Below are 13,656 nucleotides of genomic sequence, written 5' to 3' on the forward strand. Positions count from 1 at the left end.
CGCGTGTTCTTCCCCTTGCATGAGTCAACACCACTCACTCTTGAATTTGAATAAATGCGTTGTCATAATAAGACTAATTTAACAATTGTAAAAAAAATCTACTTATGCGGTGCCACACAGTGTTTGTTTGCTCTCGACGAGAGAGAATGACTCAAAAGGTGCAAGGAGGAACCACAAACGAGCGGGAAGCAGCAGCCAGTCAATGAGCTGATGCCAGAAATTGCCAAAGCTCTGCAGTCCTCCACAGATTGAGTTGTTTTCAGCCGATTAATGAGTGTTTATATACGTGAAAGGAAACCGGAGCACATTGATAAAACCCATTCGTGCGAGCTGGCAACACTGTCTCATACAGATGGGACAGATAGAGATTAGTCCCCACTTTGTTGTACAACCTACTGACGAGCCAGATTATGGCACCTCCTTCGACATCCATGGAAAGGGAGTTCTCGCAACATTTGTGTGATCTGCTAACCCTCCCTGCCTCCACAGTGCTGGATTTAACAGACCAAGTGCAGCACAGCCACCACCGCCTGCCAATTAGCATGCGAATGGTGCGAGAAACACAGTCTTTGAGTGAATGAATCACTGAATCACGACTTGCATTGTCCAGTGGAGGCGAGCGTAATTAACGGGGCTATTAAACTGTTAAGTGGGAATGCGATTGCTGACATGGGTAGGAATATTATTAATAGTAAGTGGGGTCCGTCGCGTAAACAGTGAGATACATCTGGAATGAGAGCCAGGTTTTGCGGTAAGGTTTGGACATCGGTCGCAAGAGAAGATACAGCGCTAGCGAGCAGCCCGTCATATAAATGGGGTGACATGACACTCACCTAGGCTTGTTAGGCAATTATTTTTCTCCTGACCCTCATCACTCGGCAATCAGCAATTCACTTGACCCTCGCCACTCACCAGTTCTCGATTCACTTGACACTTGCCAACCATCAACTCGCCTACCTGTCACCAATTCACCTGGCACTCACCAATCACCAGTCATCAATATTGGGGAAACCTGTTGAAATACAGAAGCTCGCCCACACCTCTCCGCAACAGCGCATGCCTGTTTGTTGTATGATTTTGAAATGGGTCTATCAAGCTGGGGGGCTTGTAATTATTTTAGTGTAATCCGATTAGTCGAACGACAGACCTAATGATCGATTATTACTGAACCAATTTGATAGCCCACCTCAAATCAATATTACAACAAATGGAGGCATTTACAAAGACCTGCAGATACCCGCCCTCCAATACACGGCTCCACTGGCCTACTGACGCTCATGTGTGCATGTTTGCACGTGTGGGGAGCGGTAGTAGAGTGATCAGCGCCCTGCATTATGAACCCGGTGACTGGAGTTCAATTCCCGCTCACTGCTAATAACAGTGACTAATATATGAATCAGTTCTGGGCCTCTACTTGGCCTTAAATATTAGTGCCTGTGTAATGAGAGAGCACACCGACATACGGAGGGCTGCATAGGCATTGCCGCATCGGTCATAGCCAATCAGGGCTACGGGTTTGATCTGGGCCACAGTTCATGAGCAGAGCTCAGGGGTACATGCGGGAACCATCGAGAAGGTTCTGAAGGGGGCGTGGTTAGAGGCGGGGCTTTGCTCCGCCAAGGAGGATATAAGGAGAGGCAGGAGGAGGACTCGGGGTTCGGTGTGGAAGCCTGGGTCCGCACTGCATCTCCGCCATCTCGTCAGCCACCGACCACGTGGCAGCCGCGGGCGAAGCTCTCTCGATTCCCAACGCGCCGTCAACCAGCGGTGCGCGGGGAAGCGAGAGCGAGGGAAGCCGCGCGGGAACAGAGGAGCAGAGAGCGCGTGCATGCGGCGAGAGAGAGGGTGACCATGTAAAGAGAGTGCGGAGCCGAGCAGTCATAACTAATAAAGAAAGGACGCAAGTCTCAACGTGTCGTGGAAGTCGTTTATTACACCTGATACACAGTGCAAATATCAGCAGTTGGGAGACAACTGCTCACGTGCGAGCCACCCACCCCCATCATGTGCCGTACAGGCACACGACAGCACTTGCCCCAACAGTGTCTTAGAGGGGACCTTCAAGTCCCACCTGAAAAAATATCTCTTTCAGAAAGCGTTTCCTATTTGAACTTAAGAGCTGTAGGGGTCTTACGGAGGGAATATGTGTCGAGCTGATATGTATGGGATCCAACGGGAAACTAGCACAGTGGGCGGGGCTACGTCAGTGCACGGGCAGGTGCCCTCTACGACGTCCGCGCTTCGGACGTTACGATCCCCCGGGGCCCCACCCCTCAGGGAGGGGGATGTATAAAAGGGGAATGTATCGGGGGGCTAGGGAGAGTTGGGTTAGCTAAGAAGAGAAGACGGAAGACGTCCCAGATAGAGCCCTGGTCTCCCCCTGCTACGCCGTCCTTGTCAGGACCGCGCAGGCTCGAGCCAGTGGCGTGGTGCCAGAGCCAGGGTTGGTCTGGACTCTGAGTACCGGGCCCGACTGACCAGTGTCGGGCCAAGATAGCCTCCCCTAGTCCACGAGAGGAGGACTCTGAGGCAGGCTAGGGTTAGCTGGGAGAGGTGTCCCCAGAAAGACGGGTGAGGGGGCCGATACCCCCTCAAGTGTGTATGTCACGACGGTTGTTGTAATAAAACTCAGTGTGCCTCAACCCCGGGTGTCGACCTGTATTCGACGGTACTACATCTGGCGTCAGAAGTAAACAACGAACATGGACACGCGCCGAACAGCTCGGGCCGGGGTGCAGGAGGCGGAGGACACCGCGGGAAGTGCGGTACCAGAGACGGCTGAGGGGGCCAACGAGCAGCCGGGACCGAATGCGTCCTTACCGGGCCATCGGGAGGAAGGGGAGTCGCTGTCCGACGGGCTGCGGCTGGCGCACGCGAGGTTGGCGGAGCTGCTATACGCTGCTGCCGCCACACTCGAGACCATCACTCGGCTGGGGGCTGCTGGACCACCGCGAGGCGAGGACAGCCGACGGCCGTTGCACCTTCCCGCCATTTCTAACGACGGCACTTTTGAAAGTCCCGCCATCGCCGCAGCAGCTGCCGAGGGCGTGGCCAACCTCAACTTGGGGTCCGACATCGACTCCGCTGGAGCTGCCGCGTCACCGCCTTCGGACGGAGCGTCACTATCTGCGCGACAGGCGATTACAGCTGCCGTTCGTGCTGACGCTCGGCCGAGTCGCGGGGACATCAAAGTGCGGCCCTCCACGGCGGTCGCGGCACTACACCAAAGACTACCCCCGCTGAAGGAGTTCGTGGCTGAGGAGGGCGACTGGGGGGGATTTCAGCGGCGCTTCCTCGCGCATCAAGAGATGGCGGGGTGGTCAGACGACGAAGCCCTCTGCGCACTACCGGCGCTCCTTGACGGCGACGCCCTCGCCGCTCTTACGTCCGCATCGAGGGACAAGCGCTCTACTCTTCAGATGGCGCTGCAATTGCTGGCTGGGGTTTACGGACCATCGGCCGAGTGTAGGCAGCGATTCTACGACCGCCAGCGGGGTGCGAAGGAGTCGCCCCTCGCCTACCGTACCAGCCTTCTGGCGCTCGCAAAGACGGCCTTCCCTCGTATGGATGACCAAGGCGTCGACGCCATGGTCACCGAGAAGATCCTTCTGCTGGCGGACGACCTGGACGTCGCCATCGTCGCGCAGGAGGACGTGGAGATGGGTTCCCTCCAAGCGGCGCGCCTCCTCCACGCCAACCTCCTGTCGCAGCGAAGGAAGGCCAGCAGGGCAGCTGCCGGCCGTACGGTGGCTGCCGTCACCTCACCGACGGAGGAGGTCTACGCCGCCGACTTCCGACAGCAGCAACGGATGGGAGCGCGGGCGGACCGGGATGGCCCGACCCGCCCCGACCGCCCGTCTTCACCACCTGCGCTCCCGCGCTGCTATAACTGCGGCGTCCGGGGCCACGTCGCCTTGGGGTGCCGTTCCCCTCGACAGCGGGGGACGACGCCTCGCCGGGACGCCGGCCCTCCTCCTCCTCCTCCCAAGCTCCACCGACATGACCCGGCGCACCGGGAGTGACGGGCTCACGCCCGACGACCCCCGCAGGTGATGCTGAGGGTCTTGCGACGTCGGCAACAGACTCGCTCTGTGATGAACACCTGCCGGCCAACGACCTGCCGGCCGACGACCTGCCGGCCGCGCCTGTCCCGTGTGACGGGCCGGCGGCGAGGACGCGCGCAAAAATGCGCAGACTCTTGTGAAAAAAAGAGAGAAAAAAAAAAAAAAAAATTTTGAGTCTTTTGTGGTTTCTCTTTCCGGTGTACATTCGCATGTTGTGCTCACGGTGTGGGGCGTCCGTGCTGTGTTCCCGGCACGTGCCGCGCTGCGTTGTACGATTATTGTGTTGTGTGTGTTGTGTGTGTTGTGTGTGTTGTGCGTCGTCTGGGGGGGGGGCTGGAGGGGGTCTCCGGGTAAAGATACACGTGTATATACGCTCGTCCTACGGTTTTCGTATTTATTCGCGGGAGGGGTTCGTCGGATTATTTTTTTTCTTTCTTCCTGTTGTTCTGCTCGTTGCGTTATTGTTGAAAAAAATGAGGCACACGCTGGGGTATCGAGGGCTGAATAAACTTTTATTGTCGATGTTGCAGCCGGGACGGCTGCGAGCTGTACAGGGGGGGGTGATGTAGGGGTCTTACGGAGGGAATATGTGTCGAGCTGATATGTATGGGATCCAACGGGAAACTAGCACAGTGGGCGGGGCTACGTCAGTGCACGGGCAGGTGCCCTCTACGACGTCCGCGCTTCGGACGTTACGATCCCCCGGGGCCCCACCCCTCAGGGAGGGGGATGTATAAAAGGGGAATGTATCGGGGGGCTAGGGAGAGTTGGGTTAGCTAAGAAGAGAAGACGGAAGACGTCCCAGATAGAGCCCTGGTCTCCCCCTGCTACGCCGTCCTTGTCAGGACCGCGCAGGCTCGAGCCAGTGGCGTGGTGCCAGAGCCAGAGCCAGGGTTGGTCTGGACTCTGAGTACCGGGCCCGACTGACCAGTGTCGGGCCAAGATAGCCTCCCCTAGTCCACGAGAGGAGGACTCTGAGGCAGGCTAGGGTTAGCTGGGAGAGGTGTCCCCAGAAAGACGGGTGAGGGGGCCGATACCCCCTCAAGTGTGTATGTCACGACGGTTGTTGTAATAAAACTCAGTGTGCCTCAACCCCGGGTGTCGACCTGTATTCGACGGTATTACAGAGCACTTCCTAACCATCTCCCACAGACCCACTGTCATTGATCTAAAGCGTTTCCTTGATAATTATTAGGTGAAAGGCACCGTGCGAGCTAAAATTGTTATTCACCTGGCACTCACCACTCACCATTGTATGTATGAATTTCTTTCGCACCGTATGTAGCCAACCTTGCTATTATTTGACTGCTGCAAATTTAAAATAAAATTTCTATACATTTCCACGTGATAAGCCACTTTGTTGGAGCTATCATTTGTGGCCAGGACGCTTCTAAAAAAGAGCTATGTAGCTCAGTTGGCCTTACCTGGTAAAATAAAAAATAGTTGAGTTCTTATTTGTGCGGTCGTGCCTGCGTGTGCAGTGTCGCCGGAGCCCAAGGCCGGCCGCAAGTCGGTGCAGTGGGCACTGGCACGGTTTGCGCGTGCCGAGCGGCTCGTGGGGCGAGACAAGTACTTCTGCGAGACGTGCTTGCACCACGCAGAGGCGGAGCGCACCCTGCGCTTCGGGCGGCTCCCCCGCATCCTCACGCTTCACCTCAAGAGGTTCTCCGCCATCGGGTACTGCCGCTGCAACCGCTACTACCAACGCCGCCACTACCATCCACCCCGCCCACTGTCACCGCCTTCACCACTACCGCTGTCGCAATCACTACCGCTGTCGCAATCAGCGACGCCACCACCGCAACCACCAGCGCTGTCACCGAGGACGCCACCATCTCTGCCGCTGTCACCGCAATTGTCAACACTGCTACAACCGCCGCCGCTACCAACACTCACCGCGACCGCCACCACTACCAACGCTGCCACTATCACCGCCGCCAATTTCACCGCCTTCGCCACCTCCATCACCACCACGATCCCCTGCAATATCAAAGCAACCACTACCGTCACCCCCATAACCACTGTCAACCCAATTTCATCATAAGTGACTGCCATGATTGGAACCCAGGACCTCAGCTCTGACATCTGAGCTACCTGGTCATGTTTACCTGTTTTCTTTACTGAGATTAATCTTTAACCTCAGCATTTTACTTGACATGTATGCTCTACAATGGCCTGGATTTGAACCCATTCACTGACTAGGCATGCAATTACGCATGGCTTCATCTATTAGAATTGATTCTAACGCTTACCGCATTGTATGTGCGAGAAACCGTTGTTTGTGATTTACGTACCTATTTGCAAGTTCCTGGACTATGCTAAATTGATACATTGAGGTTAATTGAGCAGACCAAACTGTACATCTGAGACAGGAATAATGATAAATTATACAAATGAGACGGTAAAACCGAGACAAAATGGAATTTACCCTCTAACTGAATTGGTACCCCCCCCCCCAATCATGAGAATTCCCCAAATCGCCATGACGACAGGGGGTTGGTGGGCAGTGAATTGCTACATTCACATTTAGTGGCTTGGGTACCTTTCCTATACTTTGCACTCCTGCCGGGTTTTGCATTGTTGTTGTAACTTTCTGACCTGCCCCGACTGGACGTCTGTGAAAAAGAGCTTCAGAGTTCATCGGCTTCCTCCAGTCTAAATAAAGATTCCGATTCTGACTAACCACCATTGCAACCTGCGTCCCCCCTCCCCACCTCCCCTCTCTCAGCCTGTGCCCGGTGGTTGGCGCCACCAAGGTGACGGCCCCGGTGCTCACCCCGCGCTGCCTTTCCGTATCCGAGTGGCTCGTGGGGGGCCCCCGGTCTCGCCTCCAGGCCCCGCTGTACCGCCTGACAGCGCTCATCACCCACAGCGGGAGCTCGGCCGGTGCGGGTCACTACACGGCGTACGTGCGCGTGGGCTCGCCACGTCTACTTGGCCGCGGCGGTGCGGGGCCCAGGCGTGCGCTGTATGGCGCAGGTGACCCCGATTGTCCTCGTGGTCGCGATTGTTACAACGGCTGCGAGGGCGGCGGTATTGAGGCCAGTGGCGAGCGAGATGGCGTGAAGACGGCCGCTTCGCTGGCGGACAAAGGTCGCCCTGTTACATCGGCAAAGCCCGGACCCAAAAACGGCTCCGAGATGAGCGAGGGGAGCAGGAGAAACGCTTCCCTGTGCGCCGCCAATGGCGCTGGACGCGGAGGACAGCGTGAGGACGGGCGGCGCCGCCGTGACAGTCTCACAACCCAGCAGACTGCAGCCGTGAAGGCAGCAACGGTGGGGGGACAAAACGGAGGCGGCCATAAAGAAATCGCGGAGAGGATGGCGCAAGCGAAATTACCGCCAGCAGATGGGCTAGGAGCATGTGGGAGGGAGCGGCTCGGAGGAGAGAACCACGGGGACGAGCGCAAACCTCCCTTGCCCGGCTCCGGGCCGCTGCTCGGTAAGAAGAAGAATTTCGGCAGGTCGGCGCGAACCGTGGATTTCACCGAAGTTAAGAGTGCGGCAGCAGCTCTGGCAACGGCGAACAGTGCCAGCGATCGGCGGTGGGGAGAGGACGGTGCTGCCGGTCGACCTCGTTCCGGCAGGACCAGCGACGACGGTGCTGATGTTGATGATGGCGTTGTTGGTGCAATTGCGGGCGAGTGGGAGGGTCGCTGGCTGCGCTTTGATGATGCTGAGGTGAACGCCGTGAGCGAGGGAGAGATGGCATCGCTGCTGGTGCCCCTGGACAATGCTAGCGCAACCCCCTACCTCCTCTTCTACCGCCTCAGCAGTGAGGATGAGGAGAAGTGGGAGGAGGCGTGGTAGTTTGCGCTGCCCGGGGACCTTTGATTTCTCATTGATTATTTTCAGTAGCGTACTGGGTTGCGCACGAGAGAGTTGTCCGTAGCAGCTTCCTGCAGCAACAACAACACTCCAGGAAACTGATGTTACATGAGACCGGACTTCATTAGCCTCATGTACAACGAGCTGCAAAGCATTTTTATTAAAAGAGAGGCCGCGCAGAATGTGTTTTAGGAGGAGCTATACAGCGGTGTTAAACTGCTGTATAAAAGGTGATTTTTACACTCGTCCAACAGATAAGCATGTAAAGATGTATTCCTTTCGTCGCCACCTGGTCATTAAATCCAATATCCGGTTCTTTGTTTTACCGAATTAAACAACATGTTTTTTTTTTCCTCCTACTGCTATCGGGGTGATGTTATGAGACGATTAATTATTTGCAGTGTTTTGCAGGGCAACACTGCAAGTCTCTTTTTGTTAAATACCGGCCCACGGTAGCGGATATTCCAGCACTACATCTTGAAGATTCCTTCAGGTGACCTCTGGACAACATCGTAATGGGCGGCACTCTCCCATCCACTCTGCTACTGAGAGTAATGTTCGTTGCGTGATGATCAGACTCAGCATTGGAATTCTCAGAGCTGGAATTTATGGAAATGTAAGGTGCTGAACCAAATTTAGAGTGACAAGGCTTGTTGACTGGTCTAACACCATGAACGCATGGTCTCAGACCCGGTTTATAAATGGTTATTTCTTTTACATTGTGGTATAGCAGCCACTAGTGGCTGCAAAGGTCACACGTATCGGCCCGTAAATTGCATTTTACGCACACATCTAAATGCATTGATTATTACGCAATGCGTGCGTCCCGAGAGATGAATCGATCCGAATGGATGTGGGTTACGCTTTGATTTAATGCAATGCACTATAAACCCGGTCACCTGAGTTTGATTCCCAGTTATGGTTAACATTAGAACTGCTCCTGATCCCCTCTCCCCTTCAACCTGAATGACCAGAGTGGTGAAATATGATCAACAACCCCCTCCCCCCATGGCTCACAGCATGGGGAGGCCATCATCCTGCAGTGGTTTGACAGCTGTACATATACTGTACATACAAACATAGATGTGCATATATTTTTATATATATAATTGTTCACTCACAACTTCATGCATATACCAACATCATGAGCCATTGTCGATCCACTGCTGGATGAACGGCTTCCCCAGCTGTTGCCATGCCTCACTCGCTATGATACAATGCTGCAGCTCGCAACTACGCACGAGTCGATCAGCACTCCATCTCTGCTGGAGACGTCCTCTTGGATGTGTTAACTCCTTTGTCCCACCAGTTCATTGTGAGGGCCATCACCACTTGTGTTTTTTGTTATTATAATTGCTGTTTGGTGAATCGATGCATCACCTCTGCAGTTGTTGGACGAAGGTGACGGGATACTAACTCGGTCGCTTGTTATAAAGAAGTTTGTGGGTTCGATGCCGACCCTGATGCCTGTTGTATATTTGTAGTTTGCGTGTTCTCCCCGTGGTCGCATGGATTTTTCTCCAGGTCTTCTGGTTTTTTCCCTCCACATTTAGAAACATGTTTTTAGAGTATTATTTGGCTGCTAGGAATGTTGACATAAGCCACTTTGTTGAGCTATCATTTGTGGACAGGTCGCTACTAAAAAAAAAGCTATATAGCTCAGTGGGCTTAACCTGGTAATATAAAAATAATTTAGTTTAGTTCCTATTTAGTTGCTTTGGCCCCTTGTCCCCTATATATCAAGGTGCCCACTCATCGCTGTCGCACGTCTTCCTGGGGTTGTCGCACCCACCGAGCGGGTTGTCCGCTCACCGCTGCCTCCATCCGTCGTCTCACTCATTTGTCGCCGCCCGGGCTCGTTCGTTGTGAATGACGCGTGCTCCCCAAGTGCACTTGGCCGTCGCATTTCGTGAACAACGAGGTGAAACGACGCGGAGTGGGGAGACGTCCCTCGGGAACTCGCGCGACCGAGAGGTGGCCATGTCCCATCGAGTGAGTGCAGTTGCCAGCAGTATCACTATAGTCGCAGTAGGAAGGGGGGGAAATGGTGGCGAAGTGTAAGCATACCTGGAGTTTATCCCTGGGACCATTTTCTTCCAGTATAAAAATATTAAAAATAAGAATAGATTTTACCGTTGCTGGCAATGAAACAGGTGTTAAGATATTCAATCACCAAATAGATACCTTTTGCAAGGTTTCAAGTCTGCATTAACCTCACATGCTTGTGGCAAAACATGCATGTTAAGGTGTTTGAACATCTTAACACCTGTTTTATTACCAGAAACGGTAAAACTTTTTCTTATTTTTCATACACCTGAGTTTAATCATTAGGAGAGTGACAGGGTCGTATGACTTTTTTCAGACGTGGCCCGCTTTGGGTTTTTTTAATGTACGTTGAACTTCTTTTGCACCGTATGTAGCCAACCATGCTAATCAGAGGTGCCGGGGAAGGACAACAAACCAAGCACAAAAATCCGCTCTTAAGAAGTTAGCTTTCGGTCTATGTTATTTAAAAGTGCATAGCTCCAGTGGCTTCCTAATATCGGAAGGAAGAGCGTACCAGATGACCGCAGATGCGCATCTGAAAGCGTACAATGCAGTAATTCTTTTTTGGATGGTTAGCCAAAGTGAGTCTTTAAACATATGGGAGGAAACCGGAGCACCCGAAGAAAACCCACACATGCAAGGGGGCAACACCCTATCTCAGTACAGATGAAAACTGATGGCAATTAGTCCACTTGGTGAACGGCCTTCTGGCCAACCAGGGTATGGCACTTCCTCGACGTCCACGGGACGGGAGTTTCGCGATTCACCAACCCTCACTGCCTCCACAGTGCTGGATTACAGGCCACCACTGCCCAACCACCGCTAACTTGAGAGACCAGGATGTAATGCTCGACCTTATAACCCGGATTAGGACCTGCTTTTTTGCCCTGTTTAAAGCAAAAATTTAGGGTTCCTCATAATCCCGTAGTTGTGAGTGTGTGAGTTGTAGTTTGTCTTGTTAGGAGCGGTCACGTGGGGTTAACGCATCATGCTACAAACCCTACGACCCGAGTTTGCTTTCCGCTCATAGCTGGTGCAGTGTTGGAGAGACAAAGGCGGTCAGGTAAGAGCTGACCAAACCACCCACTGGTGTGCTGTACCAGCCTTAATAGGTGCTCGCTAACAGCACTTTCTGCAAAATGATTAAATGCTGTATGGTCGATCTTTGTGTTTGTAAATTTATTGACACTGGGCACAAGATTTGGTTGCACCTTTCCAAAGTGTCTTAGAATACAGAGAATACGGTAAATTCTGCGTTTAAAGAAATGCACTTGAGAAGGAAACGTACTCAAATGACCCAGTTATTGAAGAGACGTGCCAAGGCAGTCATTTAAATCCCTTTATTCAAAAAGAAAGCAACACCTTATCTTGTCGCTATATTTCTAGGCTGTGGGAAGGTCTCCCTTGCCCATTAACAGGTCTCAAAACATGCTGTAATGATTGGTTAACCACGTTACTTGTATATGTGTCCATTTTACTACGCTGCACTGGATAAAGTGGATTTAAGGGTAAATACATTTTTGTTATTTGGCAGAGGTGGCCAGGTGGCTTAGAGGTCAGCACCGAGCCAGTGTTCAGCTGCTTGTGACTGCACCGGGTTCTCGGTGCAGTGAGGCTATCGTCTCAGCCCGGTCACCAATAACTGCACGAAAAAAAGATCCATCGTGAAATGTACTATTGGACTTATAAATTAAACGGCCATCAATGGCTAAATTGCAACTTTGAATATAAAAAAATCTATCCATTTGACTTTCCTACTGTATGTGTGAACCATAGGTTAAAACTGCGCACAAATTACTCGATTGGGTTCATACATAACGATCGTCGCTCCCTAATTGTAGACTAAAGCCCTGGAAATAGTTGTTGTCGCATGATTAATCGTACCGGGTTTACACGTGCAGTCGTTAGTCACCATGGTGAGACCATCAAGATCAATTGCACTGTTTTTGGACTCCTAGATTGTTCAAACACAGCGTCTCCGCAGTGCTGGCAATGTGTAGGTGGTGGGGGGAGGTCTCCGTTGACAGTCCTGAGTCGTTAGTGTAAATTGTATACCTCCTTGACAGATCCAAGTACTGTTTCTGTCTAAATCATAACCTTTGCAGACACTTTAGCAACCCATGAAAGAAGATGATGGACTCAGTCTACCACCCACCGAGATGTGACTTCACGATCTTTCCGTTTATAAATCAAGTCCACTCGCCACACTGCCACCCAACTATACGGTAACTAGGCAATAAATATAACACATGGTGCTGTTTTTGTTCATCGGTATTTATATACTTGTAACTAGGACTGTTATATACTCTGAAAATAGACCGCAAACTGATAGTGCAATGTGTTGCAAATTCAGAGGATGTGTTGCACGAATGACGAAGGGGCAATCCTTTAAATATCAACGCGTGCCTGTAGCAAGGTGTTCTTTTGAACCTTGGGGAGTGGTTAACGAGGGGTGGGGTGGGGCTAGAGATAGGAGCGTTTGCTATTTCGTGTTGCGGTACCAAGTGACTCAACATCATAGTAAACCTCGGACGCGTATTTTTTTAAATTGGAGTTTATTCGTGATATTCAAAACTATTTATGCAAGGTTACGTGAAAGTGGGTCTCGATGGTGGCTTTGGATGTATTCTGGAGGGTGAGTGTAACAGTCATTCTAGTGAATATTGCTCGTTATATTTTATCTGGTTGTAATCGTTGTTGTGTTTTATCATCGGTTAACCTTTTTCGTTCAGTAAAAAATATCCTCTATTTCACTTGCGTCGTTGGTTTTTTTGTGTGTGCATGAAACGTGTGCCAGAAATTGAAAGGTAATATTTCGTGTATGGTTATGCTTTGAACTTTAATATCGGTCGGTACTTTTTAAGAATCATAAATTGTCTTGAAGTGAGGATATAATGGATGGAAGTGGTGATGCAATGGTTGGTACACGGCACTTTGAACCGGACTTCACATGATTGATTCCTGGTTAAGTGTAATCTTCCTAATTCACCAACTCGCACTGACCAACGTGGTGAGGTACGGGTAAACTATCTTGACAAATAGACTCTAAATTATCGTGGTCGAACATTGTAATTGTTTCGTAAGATACGGAACCAATGTATTCACATTCTTATGCAGTCTCGGAAACTTCCGATAGGCCCAGTATGGGTATAATAGGTGCTTGATAACAAAACTCTCCACGGTCGAATATATAAAGGACGAACGCGTGGAGTAGAGAACTTCCGTGAGTTTGTGACAATTTAGTAAAGTGGGTTCGAGCAGGGACACAGGTCATGGCTAGAGGGGACGGTCCCTTGGCTATTGCTCATGTGTCGTACTTCTTGACACCCAGGAGACTTGTAGAACCAGACGGAGACGAGGATTCTTACTTAAGGCTGTTTGCCGTTTATTCACACTCTTACACACTCTGTCCACTGTACACTCACTGGTTGTTACACTATCTGCACTCGACGCTTACACCCGTTATGGTGCACGTCAGAACTCTGTCCTTTACGCGGACAACCCTTCAGCCATCTACGCCCCGGTACGGCTCCCCTTTGTCTACCCCCTCGTCTGCCCGGGCGGGGGATCACCCATCACCGCCCGGCGACGAGGTGAGACCTCTACATCTCTAGCCTTCTTCGGCGGCGAATGGGATGTCGTCCACGCAGGCTCTCGTTCCTCTCCCAACGGCAACCACGCCGTCACGGGGTCCCCCTGAAGCAGGGGCGGTTTCTTCA

General features: G+C 51.9%; 1 protein-coding gene across 1 annotated transcript in view; it reads left to right on the plus strand.

Moving 5' to 3' along the window:
- The window catches only part of USP1 (ubiquitin specific peptidase 1), a 28,549-nt gene extending 15,859 nt beyond the window's left edge, over nt 1-12,690 (plus strand). Inside the window, exons 9-10 of the mRNA XM_078615264.1 lie at nt 5,546-5,741; nt 6,793-12,690. Of these exons, the coding sequence (XP_078471390.1) occupies nt 5,546-5,741; nt 6,793-7,873 (1,277 nt within the window). The 3' untranslated portion in view covers nt 7,874-12,690. The remainder of the gene's footprint in view (nt 1-5,545; nt 5,742-6,792) is intronic.
- Nucleotides 12,691-13,656: the final 966 nt, after the last annotated feature.

Source organism: Lampetra planeri, chromosome 46, assembly GCF_965212315.1.
Source record: "Lampetra planeri chromosome 46, kcLamPlan1.2.h2, whole genome shotgun sequence".
Lineage (NCBI taxonomy): Eukaryota > Metazoa > Chordata > Hyperoartia > Petromyzontiformes > Petromyzontidae > Lampetra > Lampetra planeri.